At 31.9% G+C, this 27181-nt stretch overlaps 2 protein-coding genes across 2 annotated transcripts; one reads left to right on the forward strand and one right to left on the reverse strand.

Moving 5' to 3' along the window:
* Window positions 1–228: 228 nt before the first annotated feature.
* LOC133784754 (uncharacterized) lies at window positions 229–2949 on the reverse strand. The gene is made up of 3 exons (XM_062224031.1): window positions 1889–2949; window positions 966–1543; window positions 229–884 (listed from the first exon to the last, which is right to left on the reverse strand). The coding sequence occupies exons 1-3, from the start codon at window positions 2947–2949 to the stop codon at window positions 229–231; spliced, it is 2295 nt and encodes a 764-aa protein (XP_062080015.1).
* Window positions 2950–18757: 15808 nt separating this feature from the next.
* LOC133783837 (probable caffeine synthase MTL2) lies at window positions 18758–20422 on the forward strand. Its single transcript, XM_062223456.1, has 4 exons — window positions 18758–18860; window positions 18963–19385; window positions 19501–19761; window positions 19856–20422. The coding sequence occupies exons 1-4, from the start codon at window positions 18786–18788 to the stop codon at window positions 20255–20257; spliced, it is 1161 nt and encodes a 386-aa protein (XP_062079440.1). The 5' UTR covers window positions 18758–18785; the 3' UTR covers window positions 20258–20422.
* The last annotated feature ends 6759 nt before the right edge of the window (window positions 20423–27181 follow it).

Genomic DNA, 27181 nt, shown 5'->3' on the forward strand with positions numbered 1-27181 from the left:
ATTTTCTGAGATGATGGATGGCAGAACCTCTCTCAGCCTAGCACAAATCATCTTAGTGGCCACTTTATAAACTACATTACAGCAGGCAATCGGCCTATAATCACTCACATTCTGAGGACATTTCATCTTATGGATGAGAGTGATAGTAGTAGAGTTGATTTCTTTTAAAATTTTCCCCGAGTGAAGAAAAGAAAGAACTACTTTAACCAAATCCTCACCTATAATATCCTAAGTATGCTTGAAAAAAGCGCTGCTGTACCCATCAAGTCCTGGAGCCTTATCATTTGGAATCGAGTACACTGCAGCCTTGACCTCAGCTTCGGTAAATCTCTTTACCAAGAACTCAGCTTGACTCTCCGAAATAACCTGCCCTTCTTGAACAATACTAGCAATCACAGACTTCCTGCTCGCCACTTTCATTCCCAACAAGTCAGAATAATACTCTTGAAAAGCAAGGCTCACTCCATCTTGAGTATCATGGCGATTCCCTTGAAGATCCCAAGTAGAATAGATTGCATTTTGAATTCTTCTGCTTCTAATACTATTATGAAACAGTTTCGTGTTTTGATCCCCTTCTTTCAACCACTGAATTTTCACTTTCTGCTTAAGAAATTGTAACATATCCTCATGAGCCTCAACATACTTTTTCCTGGCTGTAATCTCTTCATGGATAAAGGAGATGTCACCTGGGTGCTCTCTAATCTTCTCTTGAGCTTTGATCAACTCAGCAAAGGACTCTGTCTCTTTAACAAACACATCACCTTTCCCTTCTTTATTAATCAATCTCAAAACAGCTCTTAACCTCTTCAATTTCACAACCAGCCTATACATTGGGTTCCCATGAACCTCTTCCTCCCTACTTTGAGCTACTTTCTGATGGAAATCTATATAAGTACTCCAGAAATTAAAGTACCTAAACGGTTTCCTAACTTCCTACTGAGGATAGACTGCTACCACAAATGGACAGTGATCAAAATCTCCCTCCAGCAAGAAACTCACTTCAGCAGCCTCAAACAGCTCACGCCAGTGATCATTAGCTAAAACCCGATCAATCTTTGCATAAACTCTAGCTTTTCCTTCTTGTTTATTGTTCCAAGTAAAAAAGGAACCAGAAAACTTAACATCTTCAAGGCCACAATACTGAACACAGTTCTGAAAAGGAAATAAATCCGAGCCATCTCCAGTGTAACGAAGTCTATCTTCAGTTGACAAGATAGCATTAAAGTCCCCCAACACAAGCCAAGGGAATTTAACTTCAATCTTAATTTTTTTCAAATCACTCCATAAACTCTCTCTTCCTTTAACAACATTGAATTCATACACTGAAGTGAGTTCAAACTTCTCACCAGTTTTGGCTTCCACAATACAATGCATCCATTGACTTGAGCTTCCTTGAATACTCACATCAAAACTTCTAGGATTCCAAGCCACAATAATTCTGCCGTTTGGATGATTCATCAAATTAGTAGTGAAACACCACCCTTGAAACATATGGAGGTATAAGGCTCCCATTTCGGTAGCCTTAACCCTTGCTTCTAGGAGACTAACAAAGCCCACATGATAATTAGAAATCATTTTCATAACTTCTCGTTGTTTATTGACTTTGTTAAGTCCCCTAACATTCCACCCCAACAACTTATCCATCTACTACTGGAGGAGCTCCCCCTCCACTAGTAGTGTCCCTTTCCTCCTGATCTTCACCATGTTCCTGCCCCTACCTATGAGCCTCATCTTTCAAAAGATTGAAAGAATTACCAACGATCACTGGTGGTATGCTACCAATCTGAACTCTTTTACCTTTGGCTTTCTCAAAACCCTCTGCATCAATCACTTTATCCGCCCCCCCCCCCCCCCCCCCCCCCTTTGCGATCCTTCTTCCTTTGTAAACTGAACTGGCATTGTACTAGCATCTGGTATGACTTTTGGCTTCCAGACTTTATCAGGAACATTTTGTGTCTTCTTCTTACATACCTCTTGCTTATGCCCAAATCCTTTGCAGCTAGCACACCGGTCTGGCTTCCATTCAAAATAAAGGTCTACATACACTGCTTCTCCATTTTCATCTCTAAATTTAATCACATTCGGTAGCTCCTGAGAGATATTTACTTCAATCAACACCCTAGCATATTGTAATTTTTCTCTAGCCAAAGTTGCTCTATCTTGCCGAATATACTTACCCACAGAGTTCATAATTTTTGTCATAGCCTTCTCTCCCCAAAACTTTAAGTCCAAATTACATAATTGAACCCAAAGTGGCACATTCAGAACAACCTCTCTAGTAAATCTAGTATTCGGATCCCAGTTCTTCATTATAATTGGTTTTTTATCAAAAAAATGATAGCCTCCATTCATGATCTCATCTTTTTCCTCCAGAGTATTGAACCTCACCATGAACACACCTGGTGCTAATAAACCAACTTTTTCCACTCCTTTCCCCCTCCAAATTCTTCTAAAGAATCCCTCCATTACTGAAATAGGAGGATTAGAACCCAACACATAGCAAACTATTGTTGTACTCCAGTATAGGATCTCATCCTCTATGTCCTCTGGCTCAATTTGCACACAATCAACAACTTCCCCTGATTTTCCAATCTGATCCTCTGAATCAAGATTCAGAATCAGGATGAGCTTGGGTTTACCTGTATCATTAGATGGAACGGAAGCCCCTTTCAACACACTAACCCAATCTTTCAGCGTCGATCTCACCTCTAAATGCTGTTCCAGGATCTTCTCCGAGTCAGGCGTTTCGCTGCGGACTGGAGCTTCAGATGCGGCAATATCGGCAATCTCATCCTCTGCCTCCTCTGCCGATTCCAGGTTGAAATCTATGGCCTCCACTCCAAGAATTTCATTCATAGATTTCTGTTTCTTTACTGGATCTGAGGATGATGGACCTTTCTTCTTCTTCAGTGTGACTTTCTTCTTCGAAACCCTCGGTCTCCCCGCCATGGCGCCAGCACAAGCTGAGAGAAGAGCGAGAGAACTAAACTCTGTTTTTAATAGGATAACGATTTTTTTTTTCCTCTTCTTACTTTCTCACTCCTTATTTTTCATCATTTTTTCTTTCAAATTATTTTATCTCATTATTTATTACAAACTTTTAAAAGATTTTTCTCTTTGTAAATATATTTGTTAATTTTTTATTTAAGATTTAAAAAAAATAAAACTAAAAAATTATTTTTAGAAAACATTAACCAAATACTTCTTGTTTTTTGAAAACTACAAAAACTAATTTCTGTTCTAATTTCTGAGAACACAACTTTGAAAATAAAAAACAAAAAACAATGTCAAACATGCCCTAGTTTTTGCAAGTTTTGTATACGTACTAGCTGTCTTTGACAACCAATGCAAACTGTTAGAAGAGTGAATGGTGTGCATGGAGTTACTAGGAAAAAGCCTTCCATGGAAGCTCCCCGGCATAGCCATGACAAAGCATAAGGGTTTAAACTTGTCACCATTTTTATTCTTCAGCCTCTCATAAAATCTCGAAAGCAATTGAAAAGAGGGTATTGAAATCGTTTCCAGGAAGATCATTGAGAAACACTTGGAATGTCAACGACTTCTTTTTATTCATCTCATCATCCAAGAATTGGGATGATGACATTATTATTGCATCCAAAATGTAAGATGTAACAGTGAGGGCAGATGGCCAGGAAGAGCAATCCAAATCACCTATTCTCATACACTCTGGCAACATACTACTATAAACCCCTAAGAGCATCTCCATTGCAGGCTAAATATAATATTTTATTCAATTAATACAATATTAACTAAAAATAAGAAAGAAAAAACAAAACAGCGTTGCCAATGGGAAACGTTGCCAAAAAATAGAGTTGAATATTGTAATGACACAACTATTCTAGACTTTGGACCATTAATGACTACTATACTAATCTTAAGAAAACGTACATATGAAATAACCATAACTTTATTTAAAAACTGTAAAGTAAAGGTTAAATACATAAAAATTCATTTAGGATATGGGATCCCATTGTTTTGAAAACAAAACATAACTTAAATAAATTGGTTACAAAATTAAGTGCGGAAAAATAATACATTGAAATCATAACTAAAAGACTTAAAAACTTCATCCTCGAATCGAACGCGCAATCCACCAATTCCATTCTGCCTCAATACACATCCTCAAGTTGCCAAAAATCTTTCCGCCGCCATAACCATTTTCCTGCACATATAAACATAAAGAAATGAGCCTAATGCCCAACAAGGAAAAACTACTAACCACATAAAGATACACATAAAATCATATCATAACATATGCTAAAAACATGTCATAACATATACTATATAAGACTATACTAATAATGGCCATTATGACATGTGATAAACCATCTACTTCCCCTGTCTAATATTTGAGGTAGGTTAGATTACATGTAGTGTATAATAACCCATCTACGTCCTTCGTCTAATATTTGAGGTAGGGTAAATCATAACATAACATATAAAAAACATAAACTTATCATAACATAACATAAAAACATAACATATCATACAAACATACAAGATCTAGCCTATTTTCCTTACCAATATACCGGGATGATGAGAACAAAGTCGGGATTTTGGAACACTCCAAAAAACCATAATATAGAGGTGAGTATACTAAAGAAAAGAGATGGAAAGAATAAACTACACCATCGAAATGATACTTACCAATGAAAACCTTAAGTTCGAAAAACTTAGATGCCTAAGAATAGAAAAGACTGAGTTAGGATTTGAGTAGAGAAAAACTATAAGAAGCAATACAGAAAGGAACTAGAATTAGGAATACCTTGAATGCTTCTATGACCGAACTATACCTCGAAACCGAAATACACTATAACCTTACTTCCCAAGTGTTTATTAAGCTTATAACCCCAATCCAAGTGTTTATCACTCTATAGTCTCACTAGCACATGGAAGGCTCTAATCAATGCTTGAAGAATGAATGAAAAGGCTTGGTGCTAGGTCCTATTTATAGAGTTCTAGGAATAAAAATCTTCTTTTTGGCTTTGAATAAAAATAATAAATTTAATTGAAAATATTTGAATATCCTTCAGCCAAATGCTTAGGAATTGGTCAAATTTTTCAGAGAGATTTAAGGATTCAAAGCTTGATTTTTAAAATAATAAAAACAAATAGAATCTTAACTTCTAACTCCCTAAATTTCGTAACTCTAAACTCCCCTTCAGTAAAATCAACATATCTAGAGCTGTAGAACTCCGATTTAGACTCTCTTTATACCGTTAGAAATCTAATTAAATTATCTACAACTTTCTAGAAATACTATTTTTCGAAATTCATAACATAACTGGGTCAAAAACAGGTCGGAAGTTACAGTGCCCTAAAGTTACGAAAAATCTATTTAATTATCTAAATCACAAATAAATAAAATTGTGACAAATATCATGCTCCTATCAGATTTTAGTGAAGACTAAGTCTTATATTTCTCTTATTTTATCATTAAAATAATAATTCATTAATAATCATAACCTTAGGAATAACCATGCTCATGACAAGTGTCATATTCTTATTAGCTCTATCTAAACCTTAGGTTATAATAATTATCATATTAATAACCAACAATATTAACCAAACCTTATGTTATAATTAGTATTCTTAAACTATAGGTTAAACTTATAAAATCCATAACTATTGCTAGGAGTTTCCAACTAAGTCCCGGCTTGAACCAAAATCCATAGTCTATTACTACTACTACTACTATCTAACTAGCTAAGTAAATTCTGGGACTCTACAAATATATATGGTATTTGATTGATTTTGGGACTCACATGAATATAAGCAACGATGGTGACCATCGTTGCTGATGCTCTAAGGCACTCTCTTCCACTGTGCTTTTTACTTTCGAAATCACAACCTTCTGCAATATATAATAACATAAATTAACATATATTATAATTGTAAAATAATACACATGACAGTATTATATGTGTGTGTATCTGCGCATACTTGAAGTGAGGAGTTATTTGGTATTGTTTGGATACAAGTTAATTTTCTTTGTAATGGATCAGAACACGTAATTGAGACACGAGACATGAGAACTATTTATAATAAAGCATTTGGCTGAGAACTTGAGGCATGTCCACATAAGTAACTTTTTTCTTTTTTGTTTGTTTGTATTTTAATACTGTTATATGGAGCTAGCTGTTGATTACTTTAATTACAAATTATTTGAACCAAAATATTTTTTATTTATTCTATTTTAGATTTAAAAAAAAAAAAAGTTTCAACATTGTTAAGTTATTTGGAATTGACCCGTTAAACAATAATAAAATAAAAGTAAATAAAAGAAATATTCATTAAATATAAAAATATAATTTTTTAAAATATATATAAATTTTATATCTCTTCTATATAATAAGTGTATGGATAACGGAAATTTTTTGTTTTAACAATTTTTTATTTTTTTTAATGTTAACTTTAACAAAATATTCTTATATTTAACAGAATATTCTTATATTTAACTGTAGTTTGTAAACACTTAAACTTAAATAAAATAAAATAATTAATAAAATTAAAATATTATATTTTTGAGATATTTTTCAATGATAATTATTAAAGAATAATAAATAATTATACAAATTAAAATATGATATTTTTCAGGTATTTTAGAATGATAATTATTTTAAAATAATAAATAATTAAAAAAAATTAAAATATGATATTTTGAGATATTTTACAATGATAATTATTTAAAAATAATAAAATCATAAGTTTTATAACTTAAATAAAATTTAATTAAACTTAAACTCACTTATTAGAATAATATCATATTAAACACGTAATATAATTTACTGTAAATTAGCAACAAACTATTTTTTTTTTTAAATAACTAGCAAGAAACTTAAATTTAAAATCCACGTATAATATTTAATATTACATTAAATATATAATATATAATCTCTTGTTGTCACTCCCAAATTCAAAAAGTAGAACAAACATAAACTTAAACAAAAATAAATAAATTATTTAATTAAAATAGGGTATTTATTTCAAAATTTATATGACATTAATATAAATTTAATAAAAATAATTAATAAATTCTATAAATAAAACTAAGCAAACATGCATATTGCACATTGTTTGTATCTAGTAATAATCTTGTGGATGTGGTTGTGTCGTGATGGTGTTATACCTTGTTTCCGATAACAAGGGAATTTCGCTCGGATAATAAGCTTGGAGACATCTCAATAAGCTCAAATTTAAATATTATTGTTATACCCAAAAATTGGAGATCAATAACGTGGCAATAAAGGTGACAAATGGCAGTACATGGTCCGTAAAAGACACATTAAATAGTCAATAAATACATTGACTCCTCAGAGTTGTGATAAAGTGACCCGGTAGACTGACGAAGAATTTGGACTGCCTGAAAGATGTTATAACCAAGCCAAGTGCACCTTGGTTCGAGGAAAGCTAAGGAAAGTGCATCCTAGGAGGCTAAGGAGAGTGCATCCTATGAGAGATAAGGGGAGTGCATCCTAGGAGAGCTAAGGAGGGTGCATCGAGGAGAACTCAAGAAAGTGGTCCTAGGAGACCCCAAAGAGGATGTGGTCCTAGGAGACCCCAAGAGGGTGATCCTAGGAGACCCCAAGGATGAGATGCCAAGGAGGTTGCCTCAGACCTATCCGAGGTGAGAAGCTTCAAGGAGGTTTCCTCGGACCTATCTGAGGTGAGAAGCTTCAAGGAGGTTGCCTCGGACCTATCCGAGGTGAGAAGCTTCAAGGAGCTTGCCTCGGACCTATCCGAGGTGAGAGGCCAAGGAGATTGGTTCAAGGAGAAACATGGCATGCTAGAGGAGAGTGCCATGTTAGAGGAGAGAAGTGCATGTCCTACCACCATGCACGTTCGACCCACAAAAACATGTCCTACCACCATGCACGTCCGACCAACACTTACATGAGTGGTCAGTAGGAGGTGGATCAACTAGCTAGAGGAGACTAAGTCAAGATTCCCAGAAACAACTTCAACAAGATATGCGGGAATCTCCCATTCTTCCCACAAATGGAGGGTTTGTTACATTTTGAATTTTGAATGTTTCTTTGTAATTTAAATGTAATAAATATAATAAAATATCACAGTTCTAAGGGATACCGTATGTATGACCCTAAGCCTATAAATAGAGAGCTTATGAGATTAGAGAGGGGCTTCTTCTGCTTCATCTTTCCAGAGAGAGAAAATTTGGGTCTGAGTATTCTAGAGAGAAAGTGCTGAAATAAGAGAGAATTCTTGTATTTTTGTAATCTGTACTGAAGAAAATCAGTTGGCTCAGTCCATCTGATCTTGAGTACGGATCTATAAATCACAACTCTAAGTGGATTAGGCTATTACCGACAATGGGGGCTGAACCACTATAAAAATCTTGTGTGTTATTTACTTTTCTTGTTTAAACTGTCTGTTGTCGTTTACATTCTCTTGAAGGCTTGTCGTTATTGAAGTTCTCACGTCATTGGCTAAAAACGCAGTCAACAATTATTATTAATAATAATGTAACTGTAATTACGAAGTATCATACCATTTTAGCTAGCTCGAAGTAAGAGAATCGGCTAGGAGATCTAAATGACATTCCAGTTTGAAGAGTATTACGATTAGCTTGAAAGTGTGTTTAAGAAGCGTCAAAAAGAAATATTCAAGTAAATCATTCCTATATTCAAGGGATTAGTTTGGATATTATGTTGTTGATTGATTTGTTTGTAATTCAAATTCAAATAAATATATTTGTATAACTTCTTCCTTGGATCGTGGGGAGGAGTATATGTAATCAGGTCAATAAATACTTGCACCATAGTGATTAGCTTAATTTAACGTAGATCAATCAATAAAAGTGATTCTTGGACAAGATAGATTTAACTACTGAACCACATAAAATCCATTGTGTTCATTTTTATTCTTTAAGAACAATTTATCAGTTTAATTGCTCTTCTTATTTTAGTTGACGAAAAATTACGTCAACGGTTTGGTTCTTTCATTTAGTGCATTAAACAATTTGCTTTTTCCTAACTTGATCTATAAATGTTGTCTTCACAGAAGAAGCTGATCTAGACACTAAATCTGAAGAGCCTCCTATGTCTGAGATGACTTTCAAACCCTCTGAGAAGTTTGATCCTTCTAAGCAACCTAAAGGAATATATTTTCCACCTGTGCGTGCTGCTTCTCCTGTAGATTCAGGATCACCTTTTGTCGCTCCATCCATTTAATCTGTTCAGACAGAAATTGCCAAATTTACCACTCGGTTTGGTAAATTGGAGGAGGGCCAAGCTTCTACCCTTCAACATCTCAGTTATATTAAGAAGTTTCTTGCTGCATGAGTAGTATTTATGTCAAGTTGAACCTTGTGTTTGGTTGTTTCTTTTGGTTTTCTCTTTGGTTTTTTTTTCTTTGGCCTTACTGATAGACAAAAAGGGGGAGTAGTGTGTTTATTTTTTGTTGTTGGTTACAACTCTGGACCCTATTTTTAGGTGAGTTGTTGTGTTAAACTTTTTCTTTAAAAGTTAACATGTTTGTTTATTTTATGTGTTAGTAACTCTTATGTGCAGGGGATATTGTATATTCTCATTGTTTCTAACATTTCTTCTTGGGTATTTACATCCAAAATATTTTGTCAATCAAAGTGTCAAAGGGGGAGATTGTAAATTCTATTTTTGGCAAATTATATTTGACAAGATAATTTTTTATTTATTTCTTATAATCTCGGCATTCAATTAAAGGTTATTTCATTTTTATTCTGTTCACATTTATGTTCTGATTATATAAAAAGTTGATTATATCAATATATTCTATTTATAGAAAGTTTAACAATATACTTAGCTTTTAACATATGAATCAAATAATAAATGTTGATTTATTTTATATTTGGATGATTTTTTTTGACAACCTCATTCTTTTGACCAGATTTCAACAGATAGGATCGGATTGATCCTTATTAAAACCGAAGATAGGGTCTTGCAATGACAGCTCAAATAGAGACTATTCTACAGCTACAGACAGTCTGTCTGTTTCCTTAGATCACGGATGATTCAATGTAATAAAGACTGTCTTATGTGAGTATGTTGTGTATAAATACTTACCATAGCAGCCTTGTCTAGGTTAACTCTTTTGTCTATTCTTAAACTTATTTTACATCTTTACAAAAAGAGTGTTTCTTGTGTACAGGTTAGTGGTTGGGCTATACCTCTGTTATTTTGTGTCTTTGTATGTGTTTTGTGTATTGAAATAATTCAACAAAGAGAAGAGCAAAGAGCACACGTTTGGGAGAAGGTTCATCCTAGTCTTGCCTCTGGAGGAAGCAAGCACTCTTCAAGCAAATCGAAGGGAGTTCGAGCTCTTGAAGTTTCAATAAGGTTCATTCATCAAGTGGAAAATACATCAAGCTTGTGACATTAAATCAGAGGGAGTCTAATCTTTGCTTAAGTCAAATATACTTTGTATTTTTGAGAAACTTTATTAATGAATCTTATCTCTAGGCGTGGTCCCGTTGACTAATATCTGAAAGAATATTGACACCAAGTCAAAAAACTCAATATGTTTTTAATTTTCTGTTTTATCATTTTGTTGTGTATTTCTGTAGTTACAGAATCTCTGTTTGTAGCTACGAAATATTTGTTCCAGTACCAACATTTTATTCCGCATTTAATTAAATATAAAGTTGGTAATCATAAAATAAAGAATTTCAAATATGTTGTTATAAAAGTTAACTATAAGACAACTCAAAATAAAATAAAAATATCTCACCTAATTGTGTTGTATCTTCTTATTTATTGCTTCTTTTTTTAATAATTATAGCAGTAAAAAAGTAGCACACAAATGGTACACCAATAATCTTTTTTAAGGAGGAATTTCTCAATATTTTTTATAGCAGTAAAAAAGTTATTAGCCACCATTGTACTTTGCTTCTGGCTCTGCCACCGTCACGTACTAGTAATGTGCACAAAGATGAGCAATTTTTGCTCACCTTAATTTTCGTCTTCTTTTATAAATGCATATAGTTAATTTATAGAACAATAATAGAAGAGTTATATATATCATAATAAATCCACTCAACCAAATTCTTCTTTAAAAAAAATTCAATTAATAAATGATCAAATGAAAAAAGAAAAAACTCATTTGATGAAAAGTGATGTATTTGACAAATGAAATAGTAATGACACAATTCATTTCACTTCACTTCATAAGAAACTATATATATATATATATCGACTTTGTAATTGTCCTAATAATAGTATAAACATGGTCGATTTGTATTTATTTGACGATCATTTTCTTTTCTTTTTTTGGAATAGTTTTCTTTCTTTCTTTCTTTTTCATTTTGTTTGGTTGTAAAAGACAGCAATTTTTCTTGCCTTTCTTTTCGTTTGGGTTATAGGTACCGCTTGTACAAAAAAGGGAACTATGCTAGGAAGGATAGAGATTTTAGAAATGATAGAAAATATGATAGAAGGAGAAGATAGTAATTTTCTTCTATATTGTTCCGTATAAGTTAGAATAATAGAAAGGAAACTAAGTGTTAAAATTACTATATTATTCTTTTTAATATAAATATTATCCCCTCCAATCACATCAATTGAATTTTATGAAACATAATCTCTCACAAAATTGTTGTAATTATATATATAGTATATATAAACTTGTTTAAATTAAATTAAATTAAATTTGGAGAAATGGATTTTTGTTAATTGGCTAATGTTTATATCATTAATCACCAAGTATATAATGTTAACAATTATGTTAAAATTAATGATCATTTGTAGTATAGAATAATAGTTAGAAAATTAATATCAAATTTAATCACATGATTATCTTATCAATTATAATTTGCAAAATTAAGTGAAATTTGTACTTCATTGAAAATGAACACACGCATAATGTCACATGAATATATGTGACTATATTACGTACTTGGTGAAAATGGTCAAAATTAGAAGACTAATTACATGCACTTAATTAGCGTACTCTATACAAAATCTTAGTAAATTAGACTAATTATTAGTGAGACTGAAAATTTGATAGCACTATATATGATATAACAAATTTAAAAAATCACTCTTCAGTAACAATAATGTATAGTTTTCACATATATAATCTGTACTGTTGTATCACTACATTCTCATTATAAATAGTTATCAATCGCATCATAAATTTGAATTTGAAACCATAAAATTGAACACAGTTTAGTTATATTGATTAATAATTTGAGTTTATGGTACTAAATATGTATGATTTCAAATTACATGTATCAAATTAGCATTATTAAAAATATAACGTACAAAGTGTATATTTTAATAAAACACAGAATGCCTCCTTGGTCTAGTTTGGTTATGTATTTCCAAAAAGTATGATGACTGGAAATTTGATAACAATAATATTTATGATACAACAAAGTTAACCTCAAACGACTATTTTGCATAATAAAATGAGGGTTGGTACAAAATGACTTTTAATGGTGTGGGAAAGTAAGTTCACATATTTATATTTTTAATTTTGTAGTAAAATAGCATAAATGTATTTTTAATATTACATATTACCAAATATGTTAATTAGCAAATTACTATTTTATTCTAAATATTTTAATATTATGGTGTATGTATATTATATATTATTTTTTTGTTAATTAGTTTTTATTTTAAATTATTATTATTTTTCGTTTTTTATGAGTTGTTGAATGATATACCATACCACTATATACATATATTGAGTTCAAAAATAATATACCAACAAAATTTACAAAATTATTACTAAAAAATGTATATACACTATGCTAACAAAATTATATACTACCATTAAAATGTATATACCACGATATAAAATCATATATTACAATTATGTATAAAAAGATAGAAACTAAATATCATAAATATATCTATTATATATAATAAGTGTGTAGATAACGGAAATTCTTGATTTTAACGGCTTTTTATTTTTTTTAATGTTACCTTTAACAGGATATTTTTATATTTAACAAAATATTCTTATATTTAATGGTAGTTCGTAAACCCTTAAAATTAAACTTAAATAAAATAAAATAAATAATTAAAAAAATTAAATTAGGATATTTTTTTAGATATTTTACAATGATAATTAAAGTGTTTTTCTCTCAGCAGACGCTGGAGCTATGGCGAAGAGAAAGATGAAGCAAAAAATGGGTAAAACGCCGGTGACAAAAGGACCTAGGAAGAGAGGATCGTCTTCTTCGGATCCGGTGGTCAAGACTAAAGCAATGGAGGAGATCTTAGGAGTGGAGGCGATTGAGTTCTCGGAAGATGAAGGTGATGTGAAGGATGGATCAATCGAAGATGAAATCGATCGAAGCAAGGAACGGACTCAACAACAACAGGCTCTCCAAATGGACTGTAATCGATATATGGAAAATATGCAGAGGTGTGCTACGCAAATAAGGTCAAGTAAATCTGTTCTGGCTCCGATTCTTCGATCAAGGCAAGAGATGCAAAATTTAAACACTAAATTTGATGATTCCTTAGATGGGGAAACGATAGCATCTGAAGGGGTCAAAATCGATATGGAGGATATAGAGGATGAAATAGCATACTGGAATTCAGCAATGGTCTGTTATGTAATAGGGGCCAATCCACCATTAAGTGTGTTTGAGGGGTATGCTCGAAGAATTTGGAAAGATAAAGGAATAGACAAAATAGGAGCTATAGCACATGGAGTATATATCATTCGATTTGAGGATCCGAATATCAAGGACAATATATTGAACGGAGGATACATGTTCTTTGATAATAAGCCTGTAGTGATGAAGCCTTGGGATGCTCATACAGATTTCAAGAAAAAAGATGTTACTTCAGCCCCAATGTGGATTCATATTTATGGGTTAGATATCAAATACTGGGGGGAACGTGCCCTGTTTAAAATAATGAAACATATTGGGGATCCACTGATGATAGACTCTTTCACCAGGAATAAAGAAAGATTGCTATATCCTAGGGTGCTGGTTGAAGTGAAGATAAAGCAAGATTTTCCTGAAATAATTTCATTTACTAATGAGTTGCATAAGGACATTCATTTCACAGTGAAATATGAATGGCTCCTGATTACATGTGGGAAATATCATGGATTAGGACATAGGTCTGAGTTATGCAAGAAGGAAGGAGAGGTGAGACAGAAATGGGTGGTTAAAAAGAAAGAAGAAGGAGATGGACAGGTGGAGAAGCCTCCAGGGGCGGATCAGGAAGGATTTATTCCAGTTAGGAATGGCAAGAAAGTGCTATCAGAAGGAACTAGTGTGACTACTGTCTCTAATAATTTCCAGATTTTAAGGGATACAGGCAAGGAATTGGAAGGATAGTTTAATGACAATCAGAAGGGAGGGGGAGAGCCTCCCCAAGGAAATGGATAGAATATTAAGTTGGAATGTCAGGGGATCAACAATCGCCACAAACAGGAAGAGGTAAAGAAATTGATCAACTCAATGAATGTGGGATTGGTTGGTCTCTCTTGAGAATAAAATACAAACTCATAAATTGGGGTTTGTATACACTAGTATGTTTGTAGGGTGGTGTTTCTCTTCAAACAATGCATGGAATAAAGGAGGTCGAATAATAGTAAGCTGGAATCCGAAGATGTTCTCAGTCAACATTTTGAAATGTACAAGCCAACTAATGCATTTAGAAGTATTTTCAAGGGCAGGGAAGGAAAAGTTTTTGGTTTCATATGTATATGCTCTGAATGATGAGAAAGGTAGGGTACCACTATGGAATGACTTAAAAGAAATTGCAGCTATGAGTAGAGGTCCTTGGCTTATTCTAGGGGATTTCAATGATATATTAAGTGCTGAGGAAAGAATTGGTGGAAAATATAAACACGTAATATCAGGTGCTTTCAAGGAGTGTGTGGAGAGTTGTGGGGTGGAAGATATAAAATATACAGGGTCATTTTATACCTGGAACAACAAACAAGATCAGCATGCATGGATTTACTCCAAGATCAATAGGGTAATGGCAAACCAAGATTGGATAGAAAAGTTTCCCACAGCTAAAGTAGTTTTTTTACCAGAGGGTAATTTTGATCATTGCCCAGCGGGGTTATCTGTGTATCCCGATGGCAGAAGGTAAAAAAACCTTTTAGATACTTCAGAATGTGGCAAAATTATCCAACATTTCAGGAGGGTTTGAAAGCAATATGGCAGGAATAAGATACAAGCACTCCAATGTTTCAGCTGGTGAAGAAATTAAAGAGAGTCAAACAGCTATTAAGGGAAATGAACAAATCTGAGATAGGAGATATTCAAGCTACAAATACTCAGTGTTATCAAGCAATGATTGATAGTCAAATTGCATTACAACAGAAGCCCTATGATAAGGAGCTGATTACACATGAAAAAGAAGATAGAGCAAGATATAATGCAATAAATAAAAGGTATCTGTCATTTCTTTATCAGAAGGCGAAAGTACAATGGCTGAAAGAGGGGGATGACAACACCAATTTTTTTTCCATAAGAGCATCAAGATGAGAAGGGCAGAGAATAGGATCTATGCAATCCAAGACATGGAGGGGAGATGGGTGGATAATCCACTGGCAGTAGTCACAGCCTTTATGCAATTTTACCAAAGGCTACTCAGAAGTAAAATGGAGGACAATAAGCCAGTACAGACAAACATAGTTAACAGAGGTCCAAGGGTAACAGATGCTCACTGCAAAATTTTACTCTCAGAGTATGATAACGAAGAAGTAAAGGAAACAATGTTTGAGATTCCTGGATCTAAGGCCCCAGGCCCTGATGGATTTAGTAGTTTCTTTTTCCAGGATAATTGGAAGGTGGTTGGAAATGAGGTTTGTGAGGCAGTGAGATCATTTCTACACTCAGGGAAGCTGTTGAAAGAAATTAATTCAACAACTTTAACTCTGATTCCTAAAGGCAAATGCCCAGAATCTGTGAAAGATTACCGCCTCATAGCCTGCTGTAATGTGATATACAAAGTGGCAACCAAGATGATATGCAAGAGACTTCGGCAAGTGCTACCAGATATTATTGCTCCGAACCAAAGTGGCTTTGTCCAAGGGAGGTCCATCACTCATAACATAATGATTTTCCAGGACTTGATTAGGCATTTTGGTTGGAAAAACTCAAAACCAAAATGCATGATAAAATTGGATTTGAGGAAAGCCTATGACACGATTGAATGGGAATTTTTGGAAGAAATGTTATCTACTTTTAACTTCCCTGATAGCTTTATTTGTCTTATTATGAACTGTGTTAGGACTCCAAGATATAGTCTAATGTTTAATGGAGTTTTACATGGATTTTTTTAAGCAAAAAGAGGGCTTAGGCAGGGGGACCCTTTATCTCCTCTACTGTTTGTATTGGTGATGGAATACTTATCTAGAATCATGCTGAAAGTTGGCAAGAAAGAGGGATTCAAATTTTATGACAGATGTGATTTACTTAAGCTTAATCATCTCTGTTTTGCAGATGATGTATTGATTTTCTGTCATGGCGATTATAAGTCAATATATATCTTGCTTCAGGGACTTAAACTCTTTTCCCTTACTTCTGGATTGCAATCTGAATGAAACCAAAACAGGGATATATTGCAGCAATATGGCAGAGGCAGAGGTTAAAAGGGTCACAGCAGCTTCAAGCTTTACTAGTAGCAAAGTTCCATTTTGCTATCTAGGGATTCCTATATGCCCAACAAGAATCTCAGCAGCTGAGTGTGATATTCTAGTGGAGAAAATGGTTCAAAGGATCAAAATATGGAGTACCAAGAATCTATCATATGCAGGCAGAGCTACATTGGTGAATTCAGTCCTTCTTACCATCCATTCATATTGGGCACAGGTACTAATTTTACCTCAAAAAGTCTTACAAAAAATTGCATCAATATGTAGGAATTTTTTTATGGAAAGGAGGGGTTGAGTTTAGAAGTTCGGGACTAGTATCATGCGAAGACATGTGTACAACTAAGAAAGAAGAAGGATTAGGGTTTAGGAAGATAAAGGAATGGAACATAGCAGCAATGGGGAAATATGTGTGGGCTGTGGAAATAAAGAAAGATTCCTTATGGGTAAAATGGATTAATGCAGTATATATCAAGGATACCAACTGGTGGACTTATAAAGCACCAAGCATGAGCAGCTGGTATTGGAAGCAACTAGTTAAAGTCAAGGAGAAATTAAAGGACCTACAGATGTTGAAGCTTTTCTCAAGAGGAGAGTATACGATGAATGAAGGGTACCAAGCTTTGGTTACTGCTAAGCAGCTGGTGAAGTGGTACAAGGAAGTCTGGAATAGGATTACAACACAGATTTATATTATGGCTTGCTGTATTAGATAGGCTGCAACTGAAAGAGAGGCTATTCAGATTTCATGTAGCTCCAGATGAATATTGTCTGTTCTGTGGAACAAAAAAGGAAAATAGAGAACATTTATTTTTTGAATGCCATCTGTGTTTTCAAGCTCTGAAACAAATCAAAGAATGGTTGGATTGGCGTACAGCAGCAAGTACAATACAGAAATTACTGAGATGGGTAGCTAAGGCAAGGATGACAAGATTCAGAAAACAAGTGTATTCAACTACTGTTGCAGCTCTGGTTTATCATCTATGGTGGTGTAGAAATGAGGCATTGTGGAATCACAAAGTATATAGAGTGAGCATATATAGTTGTAAGCAGAATTCAAAGTAATGTAAAAAGTAGAGTTAGGAATTATATGCCGAACAAAATACAACATATAGATCAAGATTGGTTTAACCAGTTGTAATAGAGAAATGACAGGCCAAATATGGTGCTGAGATAGTCGTAAAGTGTTTGTTTTTTAGCAATATACAGATCTGAATTACCAAAAAAATAATAATTAAACAAATAAAATAGGATATTTTGAGATATTTTACAATGATAATTATTTAAAAATAATAAATAATTAAAAAAATTAAAATATGATATTTTTTTAGATATTTAACAATAATAATTATTTAAAAATAATAAAATCATATGTTTTATAACTTAGATAAAATATAATTACACTGAAACTCACTTATTAGAATAATATCATATTAAATATATAATATAATCTATTGTCAATTATTAATAAATTCCTTTTAAAAAAAAATAGCAAGAAACTTAAATTAAAAATTCACGTATAATATTTAATACTACATTAAACATATAATATATATTCTCTTGTTGTCTTTCTCAAATTAAAAAATTAGAAGAAACATAAACTTAAACAAAAATAAATAAATTATTTAACTAAAATAAGATATTTATTTGAAATTTATATGACATTATTATAAATTTAATAAAAATAATTAATATATTTTATAAATAAAACTAAACATACGTGAACATGTCGCTTGTATCTAGTATATAAATATATATATTTATATAGCATATAAATATATATATTTATATAGCATGCATACAACAAATTACATATACATTAGTTATTAGTTAGAAAATAATATACTAATTAACGACCCATAAAAAACTTAAAAAGTGAATATATTTTTAAAATAAAAACTAATTGAACAAAAATAATATATTAAAGTTATATACTCTTAAATAAATAAATAAATAAAATGATAATGGTTCATTTACTATAATTTCTTAAATAATATTGTATACATTCACATATGCTTAATCTATGCCGTCGGATTTATTTTTAATTAATCCAACGAACTACAACAACTTTGAAATTTGTGAAGTGGTATCGACAACACATTGTCATTATAAATAGTCCTCATATCCCATCACTTTTCTTAATATTTCATCTCAGCATCTCTCATCCACACAATCATACGAAGAAAAAAAATATGGAAGAGAAGCAAGTTCTCCACATGAAAGGTGGTGTCGGCAAGGAAAGCTACGCAGAAAACTCCTCACTTCAAGTATGAACAGTATACATAAATATATGTATGTGTATATATATATATATTTCATATATCATCTGACTGTTAATATATATGTGTGGTGATTATATAATATTGCAGAAGATGGTTATTTCAAAAGTGAAAGCCACGGTGGAAGAGAGTGCTTTGGAAGCTTACTGTAATATATTCCCAGATTGTATGAGAATAGCTGACTTGGGTTGCTCTTCCGGGCCAAACTCTTTGGCTGTTACATCTTATATTTTAGATGAAATAATAAACCAAATGACTATGAAGAAGAAGAAGCCATTGACATTCCAAGTGTTCCTCAATGATCTTCCTGGAAACGATTTCAACACTGTCTTTCAATCACTTTCGAGCTTCTATGAGAGGCTGAAGAAGAAGAAGAAGAATGAGACGGGAGGAAAGTTTGATCGTCCCTTATGCTTTGTCATGGCCATGCCAGGGAGCTTCTACGAAAGGCTTTTCCCTAATAACTTCATACACTTCTTTCATTCTTCTTACAGTTTACATTGGTTGTCCAAGGTATATATATAAAATATCATGATTTACTATTATTAAATATTGTTTAGACGACACTTATTTGAAATTATTGTTTTATTCGACCAAAGATACTAAATTTATATTAATATGTTTCAAGACTCCCAAAGGGTTGGTTAGCGAGACCGGAGAAGCACATAACAAAGGGAATATTTATATTACGAAAGCAAGTCCTGATGTGGTTGGGAAAGCATACTTGAGTCAGTTTCAAGAGAATTTCACAACCTTTTTAAGGTATCGTTCAGAGGAAATTGTCACTGGTGGATGTATGGTACTAACAATGATGGGCAGTGCTACAAGTAATGACCCTAAACATAAGATGGAGATAATGGGGAGGGCGTTGAATGACATGGTCTCCCAGGTACCATTTTGTGTAATATAATATATATAAACTTTATTTAATGTACATGCAAATATTATATATATATAATAATAATAATAATCTATTATTTTAGGGTATAGTTGAAGAGAAAAGTTTGGACAATTTTAACATGCCAGTGTATTGTCCCACTGCGAAAGAAGTGAGAATGGTGATTGAAGACGAAGGATCTTTTGAGTTACAGAAGCTTGAAGTTTTCGAAATTGCTTGGGATGCTGGGTTCAACGAAGAAAAAGGAAAAATCAATAATAGTACTAATGTTGATGAAGATAATATAGATAAATACAATAGAGGGAAGTATGTTTCAGATTATATGAGAGCAGTTTTGGAACCTATTCTGATGAAACAATTTGGAGAATGTATCATGGATGATTTATTTGAGAGGTTCACTCACAAAATCATCGAATCAATGGCCAATGAAAATTGGCACTACATAAACTTGGCTATTTCTTTGACAAAGAAACAAGGTTACATTTGAAGTAAATGGGAGGGAAAGTATGTATCTTATTTTGTTTTATTTTATAATCTATAAATATGGCACTATGTAATGCTAGTTTACTAATTTCTTGTGTGAGAAATAACTATATTTCAATCAATTATTGGTAAAAATAACACAAATGTTTGAGCGTTTGTTTATGACAGAATTATTAATTGAATGCATGTCCGTATTTTTTTAAAGATAAATTTTAAAAGAAATTATCCTATGCTTAATTTGTTTTTTATTGTTTAATTATTAGAATACTTATTAAAAAAATAATAAAAAATGTTACAACTAAAAATTGTTATGTTACAACAAGGTTATAAACACCAACTAATAGCATTGTAAAACCCGACCAATCTATATGCACTTTAGAACACTTTACATATATATATGAGGTTTATTGATAAAAAGTCCATAGAGAATATATATATATACACTTGTAAAATGGGTTAAATATCTTCTCATCGTCTTCCCTATAAGTGTAATATTCCTAACATATATATTGTAATAAATTAGGTATTATTTCACTTAGTCCACATATATTGAACTAATTAAAATTTTACAGGCACGTATGATTATTGTGTCGAAATCCTTAATTTATGTATTTCTCTTGTTTATAAGCACATTTTTGTCTAGTTAATTAATTTTATCAAACTATTTAAATTCAGATAACTTATTAAGATATACATACATAATATATGTGCTTAATACTTGCACTAAACGAAACAGCTTTTTTTTCAAATATTTATATATTTTATTTATAAAATTTATTAATTATTTTTATTATATTTTTATGATTGTCATATAAATTTTAAATAAATAAATATTATTATATATATAAAAAAATGGCATAAACATATTAAAATAAAGATTAAACCAAAACATTGTTTATAATTTTTTTTTAAATAATACGATAACCTTTAAGATCACAAACTACCATATTTAAGGTAAAAAAAAATCATGATATTCAAATCACACCCCAATGATTGGAGAAGAAACTTCTTTATTTTTAATAGAAGATAATTGATATTCTAATTTCTTATTTAGTTACACATTCATACTATTTGTAACATAAGACACTTATATTCTATATAATATATTTAATACGTATTATATATTATTGTAATAATAATATATAATAAATAATAAAATAAATAAATAACATCTCAAAACTCTACTATAAAGATAAAGAGTGGTACCAACTTGGTTTAAAAAACAAGAATATCATATCACACCAATGTATGACATAGTCTTTTTTCCGTACGATGATATGAATTTATATTATAAATGTCTATTTAGACGTAGTAGATATGTGAACACAATAATATATGTGATCCAAATGAACTAATATCTATCAAATACTCTTTATTTTTTTTTGTTCGCTACCACAGTACGACTACGTCATGTTATTTATTTATGTTATTATTGCAAATTGATATAATAAATACAGAAATAAAATTATAATAATAATATTAGACAGAAAATAAGAACAACGTTGTAATTGACCAACATAGTATGATCATTAAGCATGCGATTACAAAAAGAATACCTACTAATATTTTTCTTTGGTTTTTATATATTGGATTTACTTCGGTTCACAAATAAGTACATTATTCCTGAGGAAACAAAAGGAGTTTGAACACTAAAATAATAGGGGTCTCTTACTTCGGTTCTTAAGTAAGAAATTGTTGCAATATATACTTTAAATTTTGTTGTGATATCACATCCAAAATTATATGTATTTAATTAATTTATTTAGGGTTCTTTCATAAATACTCATTTTTTATGATTTTTTTTTTTACATTTTTACTAACTCAAGTTTTCAAAAATACGATTTTAATATTTCAAATTTACAAAAAGACAATTTACGCTAAACATCATCCCACAGAAAAACAACATCAAAAAATTCATTATTAAATGCGACACGACAACAATACAGTGTTGAAAAAGAAATTAGACATCAATTCATTGCATAATTCAAAATAAACTAAAAAAAAAAAACAACCTCTCCTTGTATTTTTAAATGTATCAAAAATAAACTTAAAATATGTCTCAAAACAACTAAACATATATCCAAAATAAACTAAAAAAAAAACATTAAAAAACTTACCAATGCATTTTAAAATGTGTCAAGAAAAACTAAAAATTTACTCAATGAGAAATCAACACAACAACATAACAACTATACATAAACTTAAAAAACTAAAAAACAACATGAAAACAAATATACATAAAATCTAAACAACACAAAAACAAAATGATATTAGTCAACTATACATAAACCTAAACCTATACAATATCAACCCAACATAAACTAAAAAATAACATTAAAACAATGACTGAGTTTGTTTGACAAATGCATGACTAGTATTTTGTCTTTATTCAATGACTATATAAAGGTTATACAATTTGGTGACACGTATCACTACTCTTATCTTGACACTACAACAAATTTGATATACAATGACTCCCTACAAAGCCTTGCACCATTGGTGTAAGACATTAAAACTTAGCAGGGATTTTAAATGTTTAATGGTGGGAGACATTGAAAGTTTTTATTAGTGGCTACAATTGGAAGACATTAAAAACGGTGGAAGACGTTGAAAATATGTTGTATACGTGGCCAAGGGGATATCCAACGTCTCCCATGGGGAGACGTGGGACACGTGGCACATCTACCAGTGGAAGACATTTCATGTATAAGTGAGACATCCAACGTCTCCCACTGGAAGACGTGGGACACGTGCACAACAAGGAAAATGAGCCTTTACTTCGGTTTTCGCTAAAATTCGCAACCGCAGTAGTTCGAAGCGAAGTAAAAACTAGTTAAAAACTGAAGTAGAATCTCCACTTTCTACTTCGGTTTTTACATAATAACCGAAGTAGAAAGTGAATATACGCGACCATCCTTGGCACTTTCCACTTCGGTTCTTAGGTAAAACCGATGTAAAAGGGCTACTTTCTACTTCGGTTTTTACTAAGAACCGAAGTAGAAAGGGGACTTTCAACTTCGGTTTTTACTAAGAACCGAAGTAGAAAGGGGACATTCTACTTCGGATCTTAGTAAAAACCGAAGTTGAAAGTCCCCTTTCTACTTCGGTTCTTAGTAAAAACCGAAGTAGAATGTGCCTGCCTTTTATTTAATATATATTTCTGATTATTTTTAAATGGACGATTTCTATTATATATATATATATATTTGGCCTAATTTTATTTAAATGGTCTAATTAATATATATATTTTTTGGCCTAATTCTTTTTCAACAATTTAATTATATGAATTTACAATTATATATATTTTTACAATTGAAATTGGTTAAGAATTTTTTTTGAATGAAAAAATGATAACTTTTATTAATTAAAAATGTTATACATGAGCATATAAAACACAAGTACTTAAGTAAGATAACTAGCCTTAACATTAATACATTTACAAAAAACTATACTTACAACTAAACAAACTTATAAACAAAATAGGCTTACTGATAAATGTATGTCATCAATTGACCTAACCATTCGTGTTGGATTGGCAATAGGTCTGCAATCTCACAATATTGCGTCTTCCCACCAAACTGTAAAATTAATAAATATAAATTAATTTTATAGATTATCGATATCAAAATAAGTTATAAAAAATGAACTTACTTTTTCTTTTAGGGTATTCATTGCATTTGATGCCAGTACAAGATATCTAATGTACTTCAACACATAAAAACCACATTCATGACTTTGTGGTTGTCTTGGACATGCAACACTGAATATCTTTGTAGGAATGCTGAGTAATTCATTGGAAGAAGCCTTATAATATGCACTATTTAAAAAAGAAAATTAACAAAAGTTATTAAAATGTAGTAACATGTAATAGTTGTTGCATATTAAGAAATATTTTTAAAAATTTAAAACTTACCTCATTATCATTGAATCAATTTCTTCAGGACGTTTGTGTGATTTCAGTGGATCCAAGAACACGATTTTTCCTTTTGGCATAGCAATCACCAACATCCAATGTTCCCTAAAATAAGAAGCGTGTTAAGTAAAATAATTAAATTTTTAATATATGAATAATCAAATAAGAAAAATTTACACTATTTCTTACCGTATGTTCCAAAGTATAAAGTATAGTTGACCAACTCTATCCATGGTCATCAACCAATTTGCCAAGTCAATGGTTGATCGTTCTACATCGTTAACATTATTAATGCTAAGACGTTCAATGTCAAAAAATTTGTAAAAGACACGCTGATTTGGAAATAGGGACTCCCAAATGCATCTGCAAAATTTTCTTTACTGTTAAATATTTTTGAAAAATTTCGGCAGATTTTCCCCTATAAATAGGACTACCCAAACCTGTAAACATTCAATTTACTATGAAAATTTGCAACAGATCACAGAGCAGTACTCATAACTGATTCTAAATTCATTTCATTCCAAAGAATTAGTTGAAGGGATACCTTAATCCAAATATCATTGCTGAGCCTCCAATCATATGCAAAGTAGCAACTTGCTCCACATCCTCTGAAGTTATAAAGATTGACTCGCGATTCATGAATGATGGGTCCACTGGAATTGAGACAACTGTGCTCATTCCCTTAACTCTGCAAAATTCCCTCACCATAAACTGAAGGCTAACATGGATGCGATTCATGATGTGATCGGCAAATGGTTGGCCTTCGGTCAGAGTGTTTTATGGATTGACGTGAGACCCAGCAGATGACAGATGTGGGCTAGTCAAAGAATTACGGTTCGTCTTATCCTTGGATGAACTTTTTGACATAGGAGGTTTCTTTTTTAGAGGACCCTACGCAACATCAAGTAAAAATAATATTAAAATAATGGACCAACAAATATTTTAATAGGTAACAAATTAAAGAATTCGTTTATACCTGGTCAGTCATAATTAATTCTTTTGGCCAAGGAATGAATACGTCATTAGTATCTCGAACATAGCGTATCTCCCCAACAGAAAATGGGATTTTAGCATCCTCTTGTAACATTTTGGTGACTCGCACCCTCACATATTCGTCTGTCAGTTGAACACCATGAATAGTCAGTGGACCCACCCCATCAATGATAACACCCTCTGCCACCACATTATGAATATTATCCGAACAAAGTAACACATCCTGCATGTATGGTGTGTCATCCTGCATGTACGGTGTGTCATCCTGCATGTACGGTGTATGATATTCTTCGTCGTTCTGCTCGTCATCGTTGTCGTGTTCATCCATATCATCTATCCCACCTGCTTGTTTAGCTTTCTCCTCCTCTAAAGCTTTAAGTTCTGCTCTGAGCCTCACAATTTCTGCATCTTTCTTACTAACAACATCAGCCAATCCTGTTGCTATTTTTGGTTTTCTTCCAAAGACGGAAGAAATCTTCGCAAACGACCTACAATAATCAACCAAATTTATTTAAAAACTAAAATATTATAGAATTAAGTTAAATGCAACAAATAAAAAAATAATATCATACCCAAGTGCTCTAACACGCCCTGGGTGCTCAGGTGTCCCTAAAGCTTGCGTTAATATGTCATTCCGACCCTTTGCAATGATTTCTCCACTACTAACTTTTTCTTTCAGCTCATTCTGTGGAACAAACCAGTGGTCACTTATATTAGTGACTTATAAGAACTTTATCATTCCTACATTACTTTAAAATACTTGCTTGAAACCACTTACAATTCTTTCTTCAATTTGTTTGTCCAAATCTGTGACAAGAACCTTCTTCTTTTCTCGTGCTCTTATCCAAACTTGGTACCATTCTACATCTGCCACACCTAGTTCAGTTTTCTACAACATACAACAATTAATTAAAGTTGGTGAGTGCAATATTCTTCATAACAGGTTGACAGTTGTAAAATAGTGATGTGAATTACTTACCAAGTCCTCTCTAACATTGGCAAGCCCTCTACGAGATGTACGATGCCTTGAAGTATATTTGAGAGCTCTTTCACGTTGTGCTGCCAGCAAAGCCTACAAAAAATAAGTAACAATAAGTTTTTAAGCAATTATTAGTATTTCAAAACTAATAAATCATATACATAATAGATATACATAATGGTACCATAAACTCAGGAGATAAATGGTGGCTAACAAATGTCCTCCAATCTTCTAGGTCAAGTTCTGGATATTTCTTAGGAAGGATTTGGAGTTCATCTATCAGACCGTCTTCTGCTAAAGGGTAGATGTAGTCACTAGTGATGTTGGTCTTAAAATCTCTCATCATTCTTCCCGCACATTTAATTAATTCTGGTTTCCAATTTTCTGGAATGTTAAAGGCACCCTGAAATAGAAAGAAAATGATTAATGAAATGCAAAGTAATTCATGAAAATGATCAATATATTAAAGTGATTAAAATATTTTCTTACATATACATCCTCCCATATTCTATTCTTCAATTCTTGTGGGACTTGTCTCCAATCCTTATAATTGAGAGAGACCGTTCTCCTAGTTTTAACTACAAGGTACGATTGCATCTCACTATATGCTTTCCCTATAGGTTGACCTTTATAATTAAACTGAATATTTCTCTTTATTCCCTTAGCTTTTTGATTATTGATATTGTTCTTCTTTGTTGGGCCTCGCCTATTTGGTATGTTCTCCCCTTCAGAAATTGTCATTTGCACATAAACTCTACAATTCTTTAGGCAAAACTCTAAAAATTTGTTGAATCCATCTTGAAATTGTGATGTTTCTCTCCTCTCAAGCATCCATGATTTATCCATACTAATAACAATATTAAATTCCTAATAAGTTAGAAAAAAACTTATATTAAGTTATAGTCTTATAAATTTTTTAAAAAATTCGACAGAGTATCCTCTGTTTCTATAGCATACCGTAATTTCATAACTACCTATAAAATCAATACAAACAAACACAATAATCAAGCATAGATGAATCCATCATTATTAGGTTCTAGTCT

The sequence above is a fragment of the Humulus lupulus genome, chromosome 6, assembly GCF_963169125.1.
Source record: "Humulus lupulus chromosome 6, drHumLupu1.1, whole genome shotgun sequence".
NCBI lineage: Eukaryota > Viridiplantae > Streptophyta > Magnoliopsida > Rosales > Cannabaceae > Humulus > Humulus lupulus.

Bases quoted from the DNA above. Each gene is read 5' to 3' on its own strand.
- LOC133783837 (XM_062223456.1), top strand. From the start codon at position 18,786: ATGGAAGAGAAGCAAGTTCTCCACATGAAAGGTGGTGTCGGCAAGGAA. The intron at 18,861-18,962 runs GTATGAACAGTA...ATAATATTGCAG, and splicing joins CAGAAAACTCCTCACTTCAA to AAGATGGTTATTTCAAAAGT. The intron at 19,386-19,500 runs GTATATATATAA...ATATGTTTCAAG, and splicing joins GTTTACATTGGTTGTCCAAG to ACTCCCAAAGGGTTGGTTAG.
- LOC133784754 (XM_062224031.1), bottom strand. From the start codon at position 2,949: ATGGCGGGGAGACCGAGGGTTTCGAAGAAGAAAGTCACACTGAAGAAG. The intron at 1,544-1,888 runs GTTTACAAAGGA...GGGCTTTGTTAG, and splicing joins GCTAGTACAATGCCAGTTCA to TCTCCTAGAAGCAAGGGTTA. The intron at 885-965 runs GTCCATTTGTGG...GTACTTATATAG, and splicing joins GGAGGGAGATTTTGATCACT to ATTTCCATCAGAAAGTAGCT.